Genomic DNA, 24,864 nt, shown 5'->3' on the forward strand with positions numbered 1-24,864 from the left:
AGAAAGAAGTTAACTTTATTTAAATGTACTAAGCACTTTCTATGTCTGGTTCACAGAGCTATAGATTCTGCCTTGCCTTCAGCATTATCAAAAAATGATCACAAACATCAGAAACAACTCTTATCCAGAATCAATTATGATAAAGAAATGAATGAAAACATGAGAGCAACCTTGGCTACTAGCAAAAATGTGTTCCAGCTTAAACTGGAGGAAACTCAGAAACGCCTAGAAGATCAGCATCTAAGCAATTTGCAAGTATGAAACTATAAAAATGTTGTTAATATTTTAATTCCTTGTACTAATTTTGCTCCACTTTTGCAGTGTTCTCCACTGAAGAAATATCTTACTAGCTAAGAGTAGCCTTGAAAGAGAGTGTGGATGAATCAGCACAAATTCATCATAGAAACTATAGAAATAATTTTTTAGTTTTTTCCTTACCTTTGAAAGTACAATGTAATGTATTATTGTTAGAGATTGTATTATAAAAAGCAACCAGAAAATTATAAAGATGTAGATATTAGTTTCTTAATGGAAATATGGCAGAATTCACTAGAAATGATGTTTTTAATCTATCCCTAGAAGGGCATATACTTTGTTATTTTTTCCACAACTGAATACAGAGATATCGGCTGATTTTCCTACATGTCCATCCATGTACTTTATTTTTCATTAATAATTATACACATTTATGAGATTTTTAATAAACCAATATCAAGATTAAATTCATAACATTGACCTGATTCATCCAACAATTAATCAACAGTGGCAAGGCTAAGAAGGCAAAACAGAAGATTCCTGGCAGCTATCGTGATGTGCCTTCCTACCATAAACAACTATGATTATGAATAAAATATATAAAACAGCGGCTTTTAGACATGAGCCAGAGGCAGTGCAAGATGTGATCTTGAAAAGGGGAAACAAATGATGTAAGCCTTATGACCACCTAGGCTTTCTATGTAGGTATATTGCCTGAATAAGCCTTAAAAAGATCCACTAGTAACCCAAGCTACCTATTAAACAAAAAAACTTAACACTTTTTTCTATTTTTCTTTTCTTTTTTGGGGGGAGGGGGAATGGAGTCTCACTCTGTCACCAGGCTGGAATGCAGTGGTGCAATCTCAGCTCACTGCAACCTCCGCCTCCTGGGTTCAAGCTATTCTCCTGCCTCAGCCTCCCGAGTAGCTGGGACTACAGGTGCCTGCCACCACGCCTGGCTAATTTTTGTACTTTTAGTAGAGACGGGGTTTCACCACGTTGGCCAGGATGGTCTCAATCTCTGGACCCCATGATCCGACCGCCTCGGCCTCCCAAAGTGCTGGGATTACAGGTGTGAACCACCATATCTGGCCAACACTTTCTTAAAGAAGATTATGAAATCTAAATATTCAATAACATGATGCTCACAATGTCAGCATTCAATCAAAACTTACTAGACATATGAAGAATCAGGAAAATATGACCCATAACCAGGAGAAGAGTAGTCAATATAATCAGACAGAAATAACAGAGATGATGGAATTAACCAGCAAGGAATTTTAACATATTTTTATAAATATTTTCAAGGAATTAAAGTAAAAACGTACATAAGAAAAACAGTTTAAGAAAGAAATAAACAGACCTTCTAGATCTGAAAGACATACTGTCAGAAATGAAAAATTGACTGGATGGGCTTAACATTGCAGTGATTGCAGAACAAAAGATTAGTGGACTTGAAAACATAGCAATAGAAATTATCCAAGATGAAGCTTTAGGAGAAAAAGGCTGGAAAAAAATGAACAGATTGTTAGTGATCTCTGAGTCCATATAAAGCCATCAACACATTTAATTAAAATTTAAATAAAATTTTACAAAGTGGGAATGGAAATGTTTAAAGAAACCATCACTGGAAATGTTTCAAATTTGATGAAAATTGTAAATCCACAGACTCAAGAAGCTCAACAAACTCCAAGAAGGATAAGTGTATGCACATACACATACCACAGAAAGGCACGTAAAAATCAGATTAAAGCCAGAGGGAAATATATGTTACATGCAGGGCAATAAAGATAATATGGACCGCTCATGTAACTTATAAGCAAAACTTGAAGTTGATCATAATGTTTCATTATTTAATGGTGGAAAAAATTCTGAAAAAAAAAAAAGAGTATTGTTTATGAAATCAGAAATTGCCAAACTTCTTTTGAGGTGATTTGGGAGATGAAGCAATTACAGACCTATGCAAACGGAAATCTTAGAGCCATGGATGTCATACTTATATCTAGAAGGATCTTCTAATGCAAATTCTGTGTCTCTCTAGATGTAACCTCAAAGGATGCCTTCCAGGCCTGATTTCATCATCATTATCAGTTAAAACAACTTAGTTCCAAGAAAGGCATTGAAGTAGCTGTGCTTTGTTTTGTTCGCTGTTTGGTTGAGTGACTATCACTTTAAGAAGTATGCCAAAGGATGTGATAAATAGGGACTAAATGCTAAAACTATAAAACTCTCATGAATAATTTTTAAAACTTATTCCATAATACTAAATAAGAACTAACTATGTAAATTAAAATATTTTTATTCTGTAATTTGTTTACTTTAGTTTTTAGTTTACTTACTGGGCTAAAACAAGAATATAATTTTGTCTGATACCATAGTATGTAAATTTTTTAAATTTTCATATTTTAGATAAATCTAAAATGTACGATAAATCTTAAGGGATATCAATTTTCTTTCCATTCAGCATTTTGACTAGATATACAATTTAATGTCTTCTTAAAATTTATTTCTGTATATGTGATATAGATTAATGCATTCTAGATATGTGTGAGAAAATAGAAATATTTTTAAACATTTACCATACGTTGAAGTAATTTTGAAATTTTATTAAAGACTGATAAATTTCATGTAAATTTCAGTGAAATAGTGATGAAAATGTCTATGGAATTTATGGAAATTACTGCTATGCTAAACCTCCAAAAGGAGTCATTAAAGTCAATAGTTTTTGAGTCTAAACCCATATGAAAATTACCTGGGGAATTTAAATAATACCAATATATGGACCCCATCCGAGTGTTAAATCAGCAGGACCCAGGTTTAGATATTTGACACAGTTCTTCATGTGATTTTAACATGTAGCCAGAGTTAAAAGCCTTACTGCAATCCACAAAATTAAGTTTTGTAAAAAGATGTAGCCCCTACTAACAGGAGGCTCACATTAGGATCGCAGAGCTTTTAGGAGCCTCATTCAAGTCCAGTGAATGTTTTAGGAAAAAATACAATTTGTAAATAATTATTTTTCAGAATCTCACTTGCTATTACTAAGCCTTCAAGAAACTTCATACTCTAAATGGAATAGCAATAACAAAAATATTTTCTAAGTTATAACTGTGGCTAGAATAAGCAGGTATTACTTTAGGAGTTGAAATCAAAGCAAGCATACTATACTGTAAGTCTTTGTTACCTCCCTATTTGTTACCTTGAGGATTGCTGCAGCGATAAGAATTATTTATATACCCACGATGTTTATAGTCATATTACTCTATATGCAAGGAGATTTGGGCTCAGTAACAATGGTATGTTGAATCATTAATCTTGGCATTTAAAAGTTTATAAGCTATAAAACAGTGTTCTTTTTTTTCCAGAAATTTTGTGATGAAGTTAATCAGATAACCAATTCTGAAACCCTCTCAAGTATAGACAGTCTTGAGCCTACAGAGCATGAAGAAATATATTTAACACTTAATAAGGAGCATTCCACATCCATCCAGCGGAATACCATTTCCCTCAAACCAGCAAATATGCAGTCAACTAAACTCAGCTGCTTTGATGAAGATAAACTGGCATTCTCTAAAACTCAGCATATAAATAATTGGCTTACAAATGTAGATGCTTCAAATACTCAGAATGTCACACCTTTCTCAGATATTTTAAGTAAATCTAATGTTCTACCTTCGTGGGAATATTTTAATAGTAAAGAACAAAATCCGTCTTCTTTGAATGGAACAGTGGAAAGAGCCACAAATACTGCTAATAATTCAGTACCCTTTGTATCTAGCCCACCCATGTTTGTACTAGATAAAAAATGTGAAAAGACTTCTGAAACTAGCACTATGAGGACAACTGACTCCACTTCTGGAGCATTCAAAAGAGAGAGGCCGTTAGTTACTGAGAGCCCAACATTTAAATTTAGCAAATCCCAAAGCACTTCAGATTTTCCAACCCAGGAAGTGGCTACGTTTCCAGACCAAGAGAAATATTCTGAAATAAATCAAGAAAATGGAACTACTTCAGTTCCTACTTCATGTGTACCAGTGGCAATGCCTTTAGTTTTGCCATCTAATAAACAGTCAGCTAGACCTTCAGCAAAGAACAGTATACACATAAAAGAAATTGTTGCAGTGCAGTGTTCTGATAAGTCAGATGAATTGAAAGATGGTGAAGAAGAAAAGATAAAATATTTTAACTGCAATAAGGGAGAGTTGCCTTTATTTTCAGACAGTTTTCAAGATGCCTATATACCTCACAATCCGGATTCAAAAGATGAAAAACAAAAATTAGCTGAAACATCATCCTTGTCTAATGTAACTTCTAATTATGACTTTGTTGGCCAGCACAAGAAAGTGAAATACAACATCCATGAGAGAAATGGTGTGAGGTTTCTTAAAAGTATTTTAAAGAAAGAATCTAAATATGAACATGGTTATCTTAAGGCATTAATTATAAATCAGAGCTTTAAGTTTGGAAATCAAAAAGCAGCAGCTATCAAAGATAGTATTGAATTAACAAAGGAAAGGGAAAAAGGTGCAGAAATTCCAAAGACTATTAAAAAGCTGAGGTGGTTTGATGAAACTAGCAGTATAGAAAACAATGCTGAAGACAGTCATTCACTGAAGAATAAAACAGGAATAACTCAAGAGCATTCTCAAAAATTCCACATTCAAAGTGGTGCTGGAAGCAACATAATTAGTGTTTCTGCTTGTGCTGTAAATTCTGCTAGAAAGAAGTCCAGGGAGGATTCTATCTCTGAAAACGTTACGACTTTAGGAGGATCTGGAGCAGACCATATGCCTTTGAACTGTTTTATACCTTCAGGTTATAACTTGGCTAAACATGCCTGGCCGGCCTCAAAAAAAGAGGAAAGTAAAATCCCTGTACATGATGATTCTAAAACTAAGCAGGGTAAGCCACAAAGAGGTGGAGCAAAAATAATTAGAAAACCGGGATCTGCAAAAGTCCAATCAGACTTTATATGTACAAACAGAAAAGGCACTGTCATTGAACCACAGTCTGCAAGCAAAGTCAACATATTTACACAAGCTCAGGGAAAATTAATTATACCTCGTCCTCCTCCTCCTCAATGTACATCAAATATTAGAAGTGGTAAAAATATACAAGTGTCTCAGTGTCCATCAGTAACTCCTGAAAATCCTCAAAACATTGTTACACATAACTGTTTTAATTCAAAACATGAGCTTCCAACAGAACACAATTTGAATCAGTGGAATCAGGAAAGTAGTTCTCCACTCTCAAATGCTCGTTCTGATCTAGTCACTGTGATACCATCACTGCCATCATATTGTTCTTCAGAGTGCCAAACTCTTGCAAAAATAAATCATTCAAATGGCACTCAAGCAGTTGCCCAGCAAGATGGGACATTATATTGCACTCAAAGAAGTCCTGTTTGTGAAGAAAGTTATCCATCTGTGACTCTAAGGACTGCTAAAGAAGAATCAGTTCCCTTGTGGAAAACAGGGCATAATGTCCTGCATCAAAATAAGAGGGCTATGGGTAAGAATAAATTTATGGCTTTTTATAGATAAAATGTACACCTCTGTTAAGGAAATTGTTCCTATTTATGTATGGACATACATACTACATAAATATTAATATTAAACAATAGCTATATAGAACTAACTTACCTCCAGGCCGAGCACAGTGGCTTACACCTGTAATCCCAGCACTTTGGGAGGCCCAGGTGGGTGGATCACTTAAGGCCAGGAGTTCAAGACCAGCCTGGCCAACATAGCAAAATCCCATCTCTACTAATACAAAAGTTAGTCCGGCATGGTGGCACATGCCTATAGTCCCAGCTACTTGGGAGGCAAAGGAAGGAGAATTGCTTGAACCTGGGAGGCAGAGGTTGCAGTGAGCCGAGATCGCATCACTGGCACTCCAGCCTGATGACAGAGCAAGACTCTGTCTCTAAAAAAAAAAAAAAGAAGTAACTTACCTCCTGTAATATTGTGATTTCTGGCCAGGCACGGTGGCTCTTGTCTGTAATCCCAGCACTTTGGGAGGCCAAGGTGCGCAGATTTACTTGAGATTGGAAGTTCGAGACCAGCCTGGCCAACCTGGCGAAACCCTGTCTCTACAAAAATACAAAAATTAGCTGGGCATGGTGGCGCGTGCCTATAATCCCAGTTGCATGGGACGAGGCAGGAGAATCGTTTGAACCTAGAGCCCAGGAGGCGGAGGTTGCAGTGAGCTGAGATTGTGCACCACTGCACTGCAGCCTGGGTGACACAGCCAGACTCCATCTCAAAAAAAACACAAAACACTGTGACATTAGTAGCTGAAGTTTTTAAGAGAATGACCCAACCTGTGCTCAACTGAAATTAGAAACTTTTGCCAGCCTCCATTTTTTTCCATGACTTTTCCTGTTAGTTACAGGAAAAGAGGAAGGACAAGGAATAGGATCTAATTCTTGTCCCATATTATTCTGTCATTACTATTGTAGTCAAATTTTCCATCAAAGAAAGCACAGTGAAAAATATTGTTTAAATTATTATAAACAAGTGAATACATGTAATTATATTCATTTTTCTTTAAATTGTTTGTTAAATTGAGTTGCTATAAACTAATATTAATTAGATATACCTGATTCTCCCATTCCCTTTCCCAAAGTGTGGTAGCTCCGCTTTTATCTGCCATGAGAGCAAAAAAATGATATCATTGCCTTGAAATATTTTTGAAAATTAATTCTCTAGAGAATGCCATTGCCCTTACTAGCTGGTTGACTCTCATAAAACTTCTTTCCTCCTATGAGGGAATAAACTAGAAAGCAATACATTTTCCTGCCAATAGGAAACAGTTGCCTATTGAGAAACAGGACTGGAGTCTGGAGGCAATCAGAAAAACAACTCTTGTTTTTCCAAAGGTATGAATAAATATTGATATATAATGAGAGTTTAAAATTTAATATTCAAAGTCATCTTCAATTAAACCATGAGTTTTTAAGGACCAGGGACATTTGTGTAATTCATCACAGTATCCCCGGATCCTAACAAGTGTCTGGCACTTAGTAATCACCCAGACTCTACTTGAATTGAATGGATACAAGCCACATTAGCAGAAGGGAAGCTAAATGCAGACACTATAATCTAAGAATCTTCATTACTTTTCTACAAAAATCTAGATTTTAAAAAATTGTTTCTGTCACTAAAATTATGATTTTTTTATCCAGTCATTTCAAAATGTAACTTTAGTTTTCACAACACTTCAAAAAATGAAGGTATCATACAGATTAAATATTCTAAAATAAATAATGATGGTTACCCTTTTTGAGTTTCTACCTTGTACCAGTCACAGTACTAAGTGTTTTATACTTATTATCTGATTTAAACCTTCTAATAATATTGAGAAATAAATATTTTTAAGACACTGTTTTGCAAAGAAGTAAGCAGAATTATCCAAGGTCAAGAGCTAGTAAATAGCAGAATTGGTATTTTGATCCAGATCTCTGTGGTTCCAAGTCCTGTGCTTTTTGTACTAAAACCATATAGTAAATATAGTTATGAAGCAAATATCATATATCACACTCTGCTAATTAGGAAAAATATTAGGAAACTTACAGTTTCCCAATAGCTTATGTACAAAAGGGTAGCATATTAAAATTATCTGATTCTCTGATAAAGGAATGGGATACATTTTATCTGGAGAAACCAATATTTTACCGACATTTAATCAAAGGAGGTACTTCTCTCTGGGACCTTCGTATAAAGGACATTGGAAAATATAATGAATTTTAGCATTCTTAAATGTTCTTAAATATTCACACTGTTGTAAATATCTATACATATTAATACAGTGATTATACTTCGAAAATATAACAATATTAACAATACTGAATATTTTGTATGTTCAGTCATTTAAGCTTTTTTTCCAAAACTGTTTAAATATAAAATGCTTCAAGTGAACTCTTTGTTAATGCTGGATTGTAGTTCAGTGAGCATTTGTGGGATTTCTTTTCCTACTCTTTTATTTGCCAATTCATTTTATTTTTATACCCTTATGCATCCAGAGTTGACAGTTGTAGAGAGCATCTTGTTCTCAATTAGCATTTCCAGAACACTCTAGCATAACTCTCTAGGAAAACCTCTTCCAATTAGATCCAAGCCATTCAACTATACCACCTCCTCATGTCTCAAGTTATTTCCCCCCTAAAAGATGACTTTGATATTTGGTTCACAGTCTTCATTTCCAAAGTCTTTGCCATCATACTGGATAGTTCAGCTTTTATATGGATGAGCAAACACCCTGATCTTCCTCACTCCTTTTTCATCTGTAATAACTTTCTATACAATTCTGCCTCAAATACCCATTCCCTTTGCTATATTCTGGACCTCGTCAACATTCATAACTTCTCTACTTCTTTTTTTTATTTCAGCTTTTATTTTAGATACAGAGGATACATGTGCATGTTTGTTACATGGGGATACTGCATGATGCTGAGGTTTGGGGTATGGATCCTATTATCCAGATAGTAAGCAAACTCACTCACTCCACTACTTAAGCAGATTCTCCTCTCTTTTCCCTACTCTTACTCCTCCCATTCTTCTACCCTACTGGGCTTCTTCAGTCCAATATTTTCTCTACTTTCTCATTCCAATTCATCATCTCTTTCTTTCCAAATCATCAGCTCTTTATTTTCTACTCCTTACCCAGCTTAAATTTAATGGTCCATTTCTTTTTCTTTTCTTTCTTTTTTTTTTTTTCTTTTTTTGAGATGGGGGTCTCACTTTGTTCCCCAGGCTAGGGCACAGTGGCATGATCATGGCTCAGTGCAGCCTGGGACTCCTGAGCTCAAGCAATGCTCCCACCTCAACCTTTCAGGCACTACAGGTACACACCTCCATGCCCAACTAATTTTTTTATATAGAGACAGGGTCTCCCTATGATACCCAGGCTGGTCTTGAACTCCTGGGCTCAAGCCATCTTCCCACTTGGTCTCCCAAAGTGCTAGGATTATAGGCATGAGCCACTGTGCCTGGCCAGGTTCATCATTTCATTAGTTCTTTTACCAATATCCTAAGCTCTTTGCCTCTTGGTCTTTTTTGTCACAGTAATCAAACAACCCTCCCCCACCCAGGGGAAAAAATTATTTACTTTTTCTCTGCCTCCTTCTAAGTAGCAGAGAAAATTCATACCAATGTGCCAGGCATATTGGCTATACTGTAGATTTATGATCAACATTTTCTGATGATCAACATTACTGAGTATTCCTACTGTTTCTCTCGTAAATTCACTGTCCTTCCTTTGAAATAATTATTTCAAACATCCTCCCCAAACATCTAATTTCCCCACTTCTCTTTCCTCATCACTTTCACTGCTCATTTTTCTTAAAATGAGAGACTATTTTCATCCAGAAAACCATTAACAGATTGAAAAGGCAAACCACAGAGTGGGAGAATATTTGTAATGCATGTTACTGACAAAGGGCTTATATCCAGAAGATATAAAGAACTCAAAATGTTCTTCAATAGTATAATATATAAATAGAGTTAAATTCCATTATTCATTTAATGAAATACTCTAATATAAATGAGCTATTGCTGAAAAACAGCAGTATGGGTATACCTTACACCATAATATTGTGCAAAAGAACCATATTGCACAATAAAAATGCATATTCTGCTCCATTTATATCAAGAACAGGTAAAATGGCAGGGGGGTATATGGAAACAGGTAATGAGGTGAGCATTTTTGGTGCTAGTAATATTCAGTTTCTTGACATGAGTGGCTGTGAAATCTAGGTTTGGGTATATAATCTGTTTATTTTCAGTTTGTGCACTTTTCTATACATAGATTCTACTTCCATTTTTTTGAAAGCCAAATGATGTTGACACATTATTTAAATCTGATTTCAAAAAGAATACTTTTTTCTTTTCCAATAATTATTAAGAATATCTTCACAGAATCAAAAATTTGATTACTAGAAAGGACCAATGTGACAATTTACTTTCAACTGTCACATTTTATAGATGAGGAAATATCCTAGGCAAAAATTAGGTAACATTTATTATGTTCCAATTACTAAGCACTTTAAATATTGAAACAAAGTTAATCCTCCCAATAAATCTGTGAGGTAAGTAATATTCTTACACCCATTTTGTAGCTGAGGAAACTGGGTCACATAGAGGATAACTGACTGTATAAATTGCATAGCTAGTGTAAGTGGCATACTCAAAATTAAGGCATTATGAATCTATGTTCTTAAATATTGAGCTACTTTGTTTATTTTTTTCTGAGACAGGGATCTCACTGTCACCTGGGCTGGAGTGCAATGGCATGATCTTCGTGCAACCTTCGCCTCCCAAGGTCAAGTGATCCTCCCACCTCAGCCCTCTCAGTAGCTGAGACCACAGGCACGCACCGCCACGCCTGGCTAATTTTTTGTATTTTTGGTAGAGATGAAGTCTCACCATGTTGCCCAGGCTGGTCTCAAACTCCTGAGCTCAGGCTCAGGTGCTCTGCCTCCCTAGGCCTCCCAAGTACTGGGATTATAGGTGTGAGCCACCGTGCCCAGCCTTACTTTGTTTTTTTTAAACTCTTAATAACAACAAATTTTTCAGTAATATACATGAAAAAAATAGTACATTAATCTATACAATTTGTGGATGGTGCAGAGTATCAAAGGAAGTTACTGATGAAATCGAGGCTGGAAGCAAGCTTCAGAATCATCCTGGCTAACTGAACTAGCAAATCAAAACCAGTAAAGTTCAGTTTAGCAGAAATAGCTATAAAGTCATACATTTATTTGCATTCAGTTTACTGTTTACGGTTTTGGGGGGGGGTGCCTTTATTTTTTTTTTTTTTTTAAGGTGGGGAGTCACTGCATTGCCCTGGCTGATCTTGAATTCCTGAGCTGAAGAATTCCTCCTGCTTCAGCCTCCCAAGTAGCTGGGGTTACAGTTGTGAGCCATGGTGCCTGGCATACTTTTAAAAGTTTTAATTGTGAAATATATCTGACATAGAAAAGAATGTATGTGGCATATAAGAACAAGTTAAGACTAATAATAAGAGAACCCTGTACCCATTGCTCACTTTTAGAAATAGAAAATCACCAATAGTGGCCAGGTGCCGTGGCTCACACCTGTAATCCCAGCACTTTGGGTTGCCAAAGCAGGTGGATCACTTGAGCCCAGGAGTTTGAGACCAGCCTGGCCAACATGGTGAAACCCCGTCTCTACTAAAAATATAAAAATTAGCTGTGCGTGGTGGTGGGCGCCTGTAATCCCAGCTACTCAGGAGCCTGAGGCAGGAGAATCACTTCAATCCCAAGGCGGAGTTTGCAGTGTGTCAAGAACATGCCACTGCACTCCAGCCTGGGCAACAGAGTGAGACTCAGTCTCCAAAAAAAATAAAATAAGAAAGAAAAGAAAAATCCCAATACCTACAAAGCCCTATATGCTTCTTCCCAATTGCATCCCCTTCCTCTGTTACAGACGTGAACACCATGAAGAATTTCATGTTAAGCCGGGCACGGTGGCTCACACCTGTAATCCCAACACTTTGGGAGGCCGAGGCAGGCGAATCACAAGGTCAGGAGTTCAAGACCAGCCTGGCCAACATGATGAAACCCTGTCTCTACTAAAAATACAAAAATTAGCTGGATGTGCTGGCGCGCACCTTTAGTCCCAGCTACTCCGGAGACTAAGGCAGGAAAATCACCTGAACCTAGGAAGTGGAGGTTGCAGTGAGCCGAGATTGTGCTGTTGCACTCCAGCCTGGGTGACAGAGTGAGACTCCATCTCAAAAAAAAAAAAAAATTCATGTTAATTATTCCATGATTTTCTTGATAATTTTGCCACATATGAATGTATTGCAATCAACTTTGTTTTTTAGATTGATTAGTGAGCTGTACTTCATATTCATTGCTACAATCACATTCAATTATATGAATGTTCAAACAATGTTTTCATTCTCCTGGCACTGGACATTTGTGTTGCTTCTAGTTTCTTCCTTTTATGAATAATTCAAGAACAGCTTTGTACATCTACTGATGCACACGTTGCTGAACCATATGGTATGTGTATTTTCAACTTTACTAGGTAATCCAAATTGTTTTCCAGAGTAATGTATGAAAGTTGCCTTTACTCCATCTTCACCAAAAGTCTGATAAACTTTTTAATGTTTTTCAGTCGTACAGTATAAAATGGTTTCTAATTATGTGATACATATACACCATGGAATGCTATGCAGCCATAAAAAGGAACAAGATCATGTCCTTTGCAAGAATATAGATGAAGCTGGAAGCCATTATCCTCAGCAAACTAACACAGAACAGAAAATCAAACACCACATGTTCTCACTTATAAATGGGAACTGAACAATGAGAACACGTGGGCACAGGGAGGGGAACAACACACACTAGAGTCTTGGAGTGGGGAGGGGAGAGCATCAGGATAAATAGCTAATGCATCCGGGGCTTAATACCTAGGTGATGGGTAATAATTTTAGGCAGTAACAAGCAGATCTTTAGAAGTACTGCTGTACTCTATGTCATTTTATAATATATATTTTCAGGAATTATAAACTAGATTACCCAGGGCTATGAGAGGAGAGATTCAGTCTAAAAGTCAGTTAAAGAAACACAAGCCTAAGAGACATGATAGCTATGTACAAATATTTGAAGGCTTATTACAAAGAAGAAGGAGTAAACAGAACTGAACTAAAAGGGTAAAAATTGCAGAGAGGTTTTCAGCTCCGCGTAAGGAAGGATTTGAGCTATCCAGCAAAGGAAGAGGATGCCCTCATGAGGCAGTGGCTCCTCATCACTATTCCATTCAAGCAGCAGTTGAATGTCCACCTGTGAGTAATTTAGATCCATGGGTTACAGGTTGAACTAGTTAACTTCGAAGTTTTTTTTCCAAAACTATAATTCTGAGATTGTCTCCGGTATTTTTTTTGTGTTTACAATTAAGAATACTACAGATTTTAAAAAATACAATGCTTTATTGAAGATTAGTTGCTTTATTTTGAGTTGTGGTGGTGAAACTATCATATCTAGAATTTTCATATGAAACTAGGAATTTGGCCAGAGATACCAGTGCAAGCTACATTATTTTTGCAAAAATAGCAAGATTCTCAGCTATTGTATTAATTGTTAGATAATATTTAAACACGTGTATATGAACAGAAAAATACATGAACTGTTTCAGGCATATACTGTGTCTTTAACTGCAATCAATAATTTACAATCCACAAAACTACAAAGAACAATAAAGCACAAAGATAAATAATTCAATCAAGAAAGTACAAAAGTGACTTCAGAAGATTGATGAGTAGACTGAGGGATGAGATAAAACCTTGACACAGCAGTTACGTGAACAAGGGAATTTTTATGCAAGGTGTTTAAAGCTTTTTAGATAAAGATGAGGGCTTCTCAAGATTTAGAGGAAGAAAATTCCAAGAATAGAAAACAACATAGAAACTATATTGCTGCCGAAATAATCTCAGTGGAAACTATAATATTTTGCGTATGTAGCATTTAGCATATTGATACAGGTGGAAATAAGCATAATATAGTGCTTTTTAAACTGTGGGACATGACTTGTTCGTCAATTGTGAAATCAATGACTGGTAACCAGTATTTTTTTAATGAAGTCTAATTTTAGAATTAGAATATTCTAGAATGGAAACTACCAGAAAGTATCATATGTTGTGAGGATAAATATATTTTATAAAACTATGTATGTATCCAAGGTCACAATGCAAAATATATTTATTTCTGTGAGACACAGTCAAATCAGAATGAAAATTACTAGCATATGTGTAGGAGCTAGAAGTTTAGATTTTAGACCCCAACTAATTGGAGCTGAATCCCAGCTTTGCCCCTTACTGGCTCTACGGCCTTGGGCAGGTTATTTATCCTCCCCCCTCCTTTATTTATTTTTGTTGTTGTTGTTTCTTTTTTTTAACTTTTAGGTTCAGGTATACATGTGCACATTTGTTATATAGGTAAATTGCATGTCACTAAGTTTTGGTGTACAGATTATTTTGTCACCTAGGAAGTGAGCATAATACCCAAGGGTGGTTTTCCAGTCCCCGCTCTCCTCCCACCCTGCACTCTAAAGTAAGCCCCAGTGTCTGCTGTTCCCTTCTTTATGACCATGTGTACTCAAAGTTTAGCTCTCACTTACAAGTGAGAACATGTAGTATTTGATTTCCTTATGATCAAGACCATCGTGGCCAACATGGTGAAATCCCATCTCTACTAAAAATACAAAAATTAGTTTGGCGTGGTGGCATGCACCTGTAGTCTCAGCTACTCGGGAGGCTGAGGCAGGAGAATCACTTGAACCCAGGAGGCAGAGGTTGCAGTGAGCCAAGATTACACCACTGCACTCTAGCCTGGGCGACAGAGCAATCTCTGTCTCAAAAAAAAAAAAAAAAAAGCAAAGAAAAATAGTATAATAAGCATTCATGTACCTACAACTCACCTTAAATAATAAATACCAAAGATATAGTAGAAACCCTACAAAAGTTATTTTAGCCACTTTGTTATTTTGTGAGGGCTTGTTAAGATACTGTAAGACGGTGGCTCAAGCCTGTAATCCCAGCACTTTGGGAGGCCGAGACGGGCGGATCACGAGGTCAGGAGATCGAGACCATCCTGGCTAACACGGTGAAACCCCGTCTCTACTAAAAAATACAAAAAAAAATTAGCCGGGCGAGGTGGTGGGCGCCTGTAGTCCCAGCTACTCGGGAGGCTGAGGCAGGAGAATGGCGTGAACCCGGGAGGCGGAGCTTGCAGTGAGCTGAGATCTGGCCACAGCACTCCAGCCTGGGCGGCAGAGCGAGACTCCGTCTCAAAAAAAAAAAAAAAAAAGATACTGTAAGATACGCATAAGTTCACTTACCTGGGTACACATAATTTTTAGTACATTGCAGGAAGCTAACTTGAGCTAATGAATTATGACACCACTGTCACCCTCACACTTGGAATTTTGACTCTTAAGATAACTGAGTTTACTTCATGCATTACATGAGCATCTACCTTGCAAAATAACCAGGGTGCCAGTGTCAGTCATATATTATATGAGTGAAGTTTTACTTCTAATTTTTAGATAATAAATATGAATTGGAATTCTAATATGTTCTTCCAGCACACCAGTGGATTATCTCACACAGTCTTCTGGTGTTCTGCATCATGCTCTGGAGGTTACTGCTCTAAACTATAAACCCCTCAGAAGCAAGGATTTTGTTGAATTCAACATTTTAACTGTGCCATGCATAGAACATATAAGAGGAGCTCAATAAAGTATGCCAACTGAATAAATTAAACTTACAGAGTTTTCTTGATGTTTGAAAGTAACTTGAAAATTTGCAGTGGATATATATTGGCTACTCAACTTACATAATTTTTGACATTGTGCTGGCATTTGTTCAAGGGTCTACTGTTATGAGAAGAAAACGAATTGTTGAAACTAAGCGAAGAAATATTTTAGAGCAGAAAAGACAAAACCCTGGATCTGTAGGACAGAAGGACAGTGAGCAAATTAATGTAAGTACAATATTAATCAAAATCTCTATTCAATATTTAAAAATTGCTTGGAAAACACAGGTTCTTAAAGAACTATGCTCTTGCTGTAAACTGTATGCCATAACATAAATATAATTATAGCCAAAGCCATTTGTGAAGCAGTGAATCTTTATGCTAGGAAATTATTCCACTATACCTACTTGCTGTATTCTAGTTAGCCTGTATAATCAGTTACCAATGAAAGTTTTAAACCACCTCTAAATCATTATTATTATTTTACTTGTTATTATTGATAGCCAATGCTGGAAAAAACGAGGTCATTCACAACAAAATTCAACAAAGCTATTTAAATATACACTTAAAAAAGAAAGAAAATTAGAGACCTGGATAGAAGAAACAAGTATGCTAGGCCAGGCACGGTGGCTCACACCTGTAATCCCAGCACTTTGGGAGGCCAAGGTGAGTGGATCACCTGAGGTCAGGAGTTCAAGACCAGCCTGATCAACATGGTGAAACCCTGTCTCTACTAGAAATATGAAAAATTAGCCAAGGGTGGTGGCAGGTGCCTGTAATCCCAGCTACTGGGAGGCTGAGGCAGGATAGTTGCTTGAACCTAGCAGGCGGAGGTTACAGTGAGCTGAGATCACACCATTGCACTCCAGCCTGGGCAACAAGAGCAAGACTCCATCTCAAAAAGAAAAATACAAGCATGCTAATCATAAAGACAACTATAGTTTCATGCGACTGAATATCCTATTTGTGTCTAAGCTTCCTGGAAGACATGGCAAAAAGGAAAATTAGATGAGTTATATACTTCTCAAGGGATATTGATGATGATGATGTTGTTTGGGATACAATTTTAAAAAACATTTCCCACTGAGGACCTTTCATAGGGAACTTTGAAATACATAATGAATATGCTCCTAATAACAGTTCCACAACAAATGAATAGTTTAATATGACTGTTTGAGATAGAGATCTTCAATAAAAGTAAACAGCATAATAACAATTTTTAAATAATGGCCAGGCATGGTGGCTCATGCCTATAGTCCCAGCAGTTTGGGAGGCCAAGGCAGGAGGATTACTTGAGCTCAGGAGTTCAAGACCAGCATGGGTAACATAGCAAGACCTCATCTCCACAAAAATAATAATAAAAAAATTAGCCAGGCACGCGGTGCATGCCTGTAGTCCCAGCTACCTGGGAGGCTGAGGTGGGAGGATGCATGAGCCCAGGAGTTTGAGGCTGCAGTAAGCTATAATTGTGCCAGTGTACTCCAGCCCAGGTGACAGAGCAAGACCCTGTCTCTCAAAAAAAATGAAAGAAAATTAAAATAAATGGAGGTAATTCTGTAAGAGCTAAGTAAATGAAGTCAAATATGGCATTTTCTAGAGGTCTAACTTGATCCAGGGATTGACTTTAGAATATTAAAAGTCTAGATAGATAAGTAAATAGCATTTCACTTGGGAATTTCCACTTTAAATGTCACTCTGACTTTTTAAAATAAAACTGGAATATTTTTAATAAAATGCCTTATGAAGAATTTATATTCCAAGTTACCGGTTGAAGATGCTATGATTTGTATATTATAGGAAGTACTGATTTTTATATGGATAAGATTATTATGTGGAGAATAATCAACAATGATGTAATCTTACCAGCAAAACAAGTCATTTAGTTGTATATTTATGTAAACAAAGTTAATCCCATTACCCATATATTTTTATTGCTTAATAGTGTAATGGTTAATTACAGATATAACCTCCTGATTACAAATACAATAATGCCTAATAAGTCCTTCCATTTCAACTGCCGTGTTCCCATCCAACATCTCAAAATGCACAATGCAAAAACATCTTTACCCTTATTTTTTCCTTATTTTCATTAATATATTATAAATTTAAAAGTAATATGTAATTATAACCAAGAAAACGAACTAACAAAATTTTAAATGCCTGTTATTAGTGCCCTCTGTAAATTCATTTTTATTTTACTAGGTCTTATTCTATTCTTCTGTCTCTTGCTCTTTGGCATTCTTAATATGTTTAGAGCCCATTTTTGTCCTTTTCAGAAGCCTCCCTTCCACTTTCACATACAGATCTTCACCCATCCACTTACACACTTTCCAAACACGTGTTAGCCTAAGAATAGGTCAGTGTTCCTGAATCAAATTTTTTCATCCTTATTATTTTGACTTGTTTTTGTTTTTGTTTTTTATTCCAGAGCCTAAGCAAGGGTTCAGTTACTACAGCAGTGGCCCTTGTCACCTTGTATTAGGAAATGCATGTTATCATACTGGATTTTCTCCAGCCCATGACATCTATATAGAGAAAATCTCAAAGAGATAAGTGAGATACCATCTCACACCAGTTAGAATGGCAATCATTAAGAAGTCAGGAAACAACAGGTGTTGGAGAGGATGTGGAGAAATAGGAACACTTTTACACTGTTGGTGGGATTGTAAACTAGTTCAACCATTATGGAAAACAGTATGGCGATTCCTCAAGGATCTAGAACTAGATGTACCATATGACCCAGCCATCCCACTACTGGGTATATACCCAAAGGATTATAAATTACTCTACTACAAAGACACATGCACACGTATGTTTATTGCAGCACTATTCACAATAGCAAAGACTTGGAATCAACCCAAATGTCCATCTGTGACAGACTGGATTCAGAAAATGTGGCACATATACACCATGGAATACTATGCAGCCATAAAAAAGGATGAGTTTGCGTCCTTTGTAGGGACATGGATGCAGCTGGAAACCATCATTCTTAGCAAACTATCACAAGAAGAGAAAACCAAACACCGCATGTTCTCACTCATAGGTGGGAACTGAACAATGAGATCACTTGGACTCGGGAAGGGGAACATCACACACTGGGGCCTATCATGGGGAGGGGGGAGGAGGGAGGGATTGCATTGGGGAGTTATACATGATATAAACGTCATGCACATGTACCCTAGAACTTAAAGTATAATAAAAAAAAAAAAAAAAAAAAAAAGAAAAGGTAGAAAAGGTTTGCACCAGGGTTTCAGTCCAAGGTATCTCAAGTCTATAATGGAGATCAAACAAGACTGTGAGATCCACTGAAGGAGAGCTGTTGCAAAAATCTGCAGTTTTTCATCAGATCAGATTGAACAAAAGTTACGTATAGTCATAGCCAGGCAGTTTTATCTGACAGAAAACAATTATTTCTTAAAGTGAAACAGAATGGTAATAAAGAAGGAGGTAGACCATATTCAGGGAAGGGAAGTTGACATCTCTCAGAAAGTGTTGGATGCGTACACTTTTTGCCAGTGTTCTGAGACTTCCATTTTCAAGGTTCTGTGCAGCATTGGGGCAGCTATTTGTGTTTTAAGTTTTGTCATATAAGATAATTACCTATCCTTGGCATTAGCTGTAGTCAGATGCTTTTGGCTAATAGTTGTGATTCACGCTTACAATGATAAACCAACTAGGTTATAAACTTTAAGGTAATTTCTTACCTTTTCTTTAATTAGCACTTCTTTTATTTGTGAGACAGAGTCTCGATCTGTCACCCAGACTGGAGTGCAGTGGTGCAATCTCAGATCACTGCAACCTCCACCTCCTGGGTTCAAGTGATTCTCCTGCCTCAGCCTCCCAAGTAGCCGGGACCACAAGTGTGTGCCACCACTCCTGGCTAATTTTTTTTATTTTTAATAGAGACAGGGCTTCACCGTGTTAGCCAGGATGGTCTCGATCTCCTGACCTTGTGATCCGCCTGCCTCGGCCTCCCTAAGTGTTGGCATTACAAGCATGAGCCACTGTGCTGGCCTAATTAGCACTTTTGATTACCATCCTACTCACTTTACCTCTTCCAAATATCCAAGACAATATCATAACCTGAAAATTTTTTAGTGGACATAAAACATTATTCATAATATTCTGTTACCATAGAATTTCTTTATTATAATAATTCTTGAATTCAGCTCTAAAAAATGTAATATACAAGTTACGTGAACAATTGTAGCTGAAAATATATATAGCAATTAAATGTTTTTTAAAAGTTCATGTACATATGAATTTTAAATATGGAAATATGTTTTAATTCAATATTCTGTTTTTGTAGAATTGTGGACAAAGTGTCCAGCTAAGTTCAAGTGAGCCAAAACAAACTACAAGGGGTACTTCTTATGTTGAAGAAGGTACGTTTTAGTTTAAACATTTTCCTCTGATCTTTGTTCCCAGTGATTTTTTTTTCTTGTATGCCTATTCTCAGATGCTAACGTATTATGTAATTGTTAAACCACCATTTAGAACCTGAACTCTCCTCACCCCTGCACATCTAGGTCATTGTCAGTGTTTCTTTATTCTAAATAATAATGTATTGAACATCTTTCTACATCAAGTTATTTTCTGATTTTTACTTATTTCTGTAGGTTAGATTTCCAGAATTAAAATTACAGTTAACTGACATGTAAATGCCACCCAGTAAATATTTATTGAATTAAACTCTGTGTATTAAATGAATACTGGATCAAAAGAAATAAGCATTGATATGGCTTTTCATATATATTGCTAAAGTATTTTCCAGAAAAATATTATTCAAAATTGTTCTAGTAGTATATGTCCAGTGTTGTATGTCAACTTGAGGTAGAATCTTTTCATATTTGCTATAGACAAAAAAAATAGTATTATGTTAGTTTTGATTTCTATACCTTTCATTAATATTATGCTTAATTGCTTTTCTGTGTCTTTTCTGGTGAACTGTCTCTTTGTACTCTTTTTTCTTAGCTTAGATAGTAGAGTTTGAAATTTTCTTACTAATGTCTGCAAATTCCTTAGCTATCAAGGATTCTAATTCTTATATTAGTTGAAGATGTTTTCACTACTTTACTATTTGCATGTTATTCTACTTATATGGTATTTTCACATGTTTTAATTTTTATTTGTTCATTCAATAAATGATTATTGAGAGCTAATCTTCTGCTTGTAAGCAGGTATTAGATGTACATGTTGAATATCCCTAATCCAAATATTTCCAAATCAAAAATGCTCCAAAGTCCAAAGTTTTTTGACCCCTGATATTACACCACAAATGGAAAATTTTACACCTGACTTCATGTGATGGGTCACAGCTAAAACACAGGCTCATACCACACAGTTTATTTAGCATCCCCAAGGGGAAAAAAGATCCTCTCAACCCTCTTCAGCTGCGCTATATCTGTTCCATGCACACCCGGATTCCCCCATGTAAGCATCCTCACAAGGAGTAATAAAATGGTACATGTACCAATGGCAGATTCCCCACGAGGCCCCACATGGGGCCAAGACCTACATGCATTACGCACTATATTTTTTTTTTTTTTGCTTTTTCTCTGCTTTGTGGTGTAAAGATATTGTTGAAAATATCAAAAAGACCTGAAGATACCCATGTGGGTAGCAGTGATAAGAAAAAGAGGAAACATTTCTGTTTATCAATAGCACAGAAAGTCAAACTGTTGGAGAAACTAGACCAGCAAAATAAGTGTAAAATGTCATATAGAAAAGGATGGTGTTGGAAAGACCACAATATATGACGTGAAGAAACAGAAGGATAAACTGTTGAAGTTCTGTTTTGGAAGAGATGAACAGAAGTTAATGCAAAATATAAAAACACTGCATAGGATTTCAACCATGAAGTCAAAGAGTAGATCCCTCAGCGTGGCAGTGAACATGTGCCACTTAATGGTATGCTGATCATGAAACAAGCAAAGATCTATCATGATGAACTGAAAATTGAAGAGAACTATGAATATTCAACAGGCTGGTTATAGACACAGCATTTAAGACACAGCATTATTTTTAAATATTTGTGGTGATCAAGCAGCACAATTTTCTCTACAAAGCAGCAGAGAAATTAATTGAAGAGTTTGCCAAGGTCATCAGTGATGAAAATCTGACACCAGAACAAGTATATGTTGCTGATGAAATATCACTGTCTTGGTGTTGTTACTCAAGAAAGACGTTGACTATAGCTGATGAGACAGCCCCTATAAGAATTAAGAATAACAGAATAACTGCTGGGTTGTGCTTATGACTCAGTCACACCTAAGTGTAAACTTGCTATGATAGGCAAAATCTTGTGTCCTCACTGTTTTCAAGGAGTGAATTTCTTACCAGTCCATTAATATGCTAACAAAAGGACATGGATCACCAGGGACATCTTTCCTGATTGGTTTCACAAACATTTTATATCAGGGAAGCTGGTTCAAATGATGACTGCAAGATTTTGTTATTCTTTGACAACTGTTCTGTTCATCCTCCAGCTGAAATTCTCATCAAAAATAATGTTTATGCCATGTGTTTTCCCCAAAATATTACTTCATTAATTCAGCCATGTGACCAGAGTATCCTTAGATAGATGAAGAGTAAATATATATAAACACTTTCTTGAACAGCATACCAGCAACAGTGAACAGAGGTGTGGACGTAGAAGGTTTTCAAAACAAGTTTAGCATGAAGGATGCCACACATGCTGTTGCAAACACTTGAAACACAGGGACTGAAGACACAATTGTGCATTCCTGGCACAACCTCTGGTCTGCAACTATATTCAGATGAATGATGATGAACAAGGTAGTGACTGAAGGATTCTGTATGTCAAGTGAGAAAAAAATGATGTCTGACTTTTTGGGCAGAGCAAGATGGCCGAATGGGAACAGCTCCAGTCTCCAGCTCCCGGCGTGAGTGACACAGAGGACCGGTGGTTTCTGCATTTTCAACTGAGGTGCTGGGGTCATCTCACTGGGGAGTGCCGGACGATCGGTGCTGGTCAGCTGCTGCAGCCCGACCAGCGAGAGCTGAAGCAGGGTGAGGCATTGCCTCGCCTGGGAAGCGCAAGGGGGAAGGGAATCCCTTTTCCTAGCCAGGCGAACTGAGACACACAACACCTGGAAGATCGGGTAATTCCCACCCCAATACTGCGCTTTAAGCAAACGGGCACACCAGGAGATTATACCCACTCCTGTCCAGGAGGGTCCCACGGCCACGGAGCCTCCCTCATTGCTAGCACAGCAGTCTGTGATCTAACCACAAGGCAGAGCGAGGCTGGGGGAGGGGTGCCCGCCATTGCTGAGGCTTAAGTAGGTAAACAAAGCCACTGGGAAGCTCGAACTGGGTGGAGCTCACAGTGGCTCAAGGAAACCTGCCTGTCTCTGTAGACTCCACCTCTGGGGACAGGGCACAGCTAAAAAACAACAGGGGAAGCAGCAGAGGCCTGTGCAGACCCGAACGACTCTGTCTGACAGCTTTGAAGAAAGCAGTGGATCTCCCAACACGGAGGTTGAGATCTGAGAAGGGACAGACTGCCTACTCAAGTGGGTCCCTGACCCCTGAGTAGCCTAACTGGGAGACATCCCCCACTAGGGGCAGTCTGACACCCCACACTTCACAGGGTGGAGTACACCCCTGAGAGGAAGCTTCCAAAGTAAGAATCAGACAGGTACACTCGCTGTTCAGCAATATTCTATCTTCTGCAACCTCTGCTGCTGATACCCAGGCAAACAGGGTCTGGAGTGGACCTCAAGCAATCTCCAAGAGACCTACAGCTGAGGGTCCTGACTATTAGAAGGAAAACTATCAAACAGGAAGAACACCTATACCAAAACCCCATCAGTACGTCACCATCATCAAAGACCAGAAGCAGATAAAACCACAAAGATGGGGAAGAAGCAGGGCAGAAAAGCTGGAAATTCAAAAAATAAGAGCGCATCTCCCCCTGCAAAGGAGCGCAGCTCATCGCCAGTAACAGATCAAAGCTGGTCAGAGAATGACTTTGACGAGATGAGAGAAGGCTTCAGTCCATCAAACTTCTCAGAGCTAAAGGAGGAATTACGTATCCAGCGCAAAGAAACTAAAAATCTTGAAAAAAGAGTGGAAGAATTGATAGCTAGAATAATTAATGCAGAGAAGGTCATAAAGGAAATGACAGATGAAAACCATGACACGAGAAATACGTGACAAATCCACAAGCTTCAGTAACCGACTTGATCAACTGGAAGAAAGAGTATCAGCGATTGAGGATCAAATGAATGAAATGAAGTGAGAAGAGAAACCAAAAGAAAAAAGAGAAAAAAGAAATGAACAAAGCCTGCAAGAAGTATGGGATTATGTAAAAAGACCAAATCTACATCTGATTGGGGTGCCTGAAAGTGAGGGGGAAAATGGAACCAAGTTGGAAAACACTCTTCAGGATATCACCCAGGAGAACTTCCCCAACCTAGTAGGGCAGGCCAACATTCAAATTCAGGAAATACAGAGAACACCACAAAGATACTCCTCAAGAAGAGCAACTCCAAGACACATAATTGCCAGATTCACCAAAGTAGAAATGAAGGAAAAAATCTTAAGGGCAGCCAGAGAGAAAGGTCGGGTTACCCACAAAGGGAAGCCCATCAGAATAACAGCAGACCTCTCAGCAGAAACTCTACAAGCCAGAAGAGAGTGGGGGCCAATATTCAACATTCTTAAAGAAAAGAATTTTAAACCCAGAATTTCATATCCAGCCAAACTAAGTTTCATAAGTGAAGGAGAAATAAAATCCTTTAGAGATAAGCAAATGCTTAGAGATTTTGTCACCACCAGGCCTGCCTTACAAGAGACCCTGAAGGAAGCCCTAAACATGGAAGGAACAACCGGTACCAGCCATTGCAAAAAATGCCAAAATGTAAAGACCATCGAGGCTAGGAAGAAACTGCATCAACTAACGAGCAAAATAACAGTTAATATCATAATGACAGGATCAAGTTCACACATAACAATATTAACCTTAAATGTTTTTTTTTTTTTTTTTTTTTTGAGACGGAGTCTTGCTCTGCCGCCCAGGCTGGAGTGCAGTGGCCGGATCTCAGCTCACTGCAAGCTCCGCCTCCCGGGTTCACGCCATTCTCCTGTCTCAGCCTCCCGAGTAGCTGGGACTACAGGCGCCCGCCTCGTCGCCGGCTAGTTTTTTTGTATTTTTTAGTAGAGACGGGGTTTCACCGTATTAGCCAGGATGGTCTCGATCTCCTGCTCGTGATCCGCCCGTCTGGGCCTCCCAAGTGCTGGGATTACAGGCTAACCTTAAATGTTAATGGACTAAATGCTCCAATTAAAAGACACAGACTGGC

At 37.5% G+C, this 24,864-nt stretch overlaps 1 protein-coding gene across 2 annotated transcripts in view; it reads left to right on the forward strand.

The window, feature by feature from the left end:
* Positions 1 to 24,864, forward strand: part of CEP126 (centrosomal protein 126) — an 87,094-nt gene that overhangs the window by 42,555 nt on the left and 19,675 nt on the right. For both annotated transcript variants that reach the window (XM_033205657.1, XM_033205658.1), the window contains 4 exons: positions 57 to 255; positions 3,621 to 5,766; positions 15,651 to 15,763; positions 19,845 to 19,920. In XM_033205657.1, coding sequence (XP_033061548.1) covers positions 57 to 255; positions 3,621 to 5,766; positions 15,651 to 15,763; positions 19,845 to 19,920 — 2,534 coding nt within the window. The remainder of the gene's footprint in view (positions 1 to 56; positions 256 to 3,620; positions 5,767 to 15,650; positions 15,764 to 19,844; positions 19,921 to 24,864) is intronic.

This window comes from Trachypithecus francoisi, unplaced genomic scaffold, assembly GCF_009764315.1.
Source record: "Trachypithecus francoisi isolate TF-2019V2 unplaced genomic scaffold, Tfra_2.0 Lachesis_group8, whole genome shotgun sequence".
In the NCBI taxonomy this organism is placed as follows: domain Eukaryota; kingdom Metazoa; phylum Chordata; class Mammalia; order Primates; family Cercopithecidae; genus Trachypithecus; species Trachypithecus francoisi.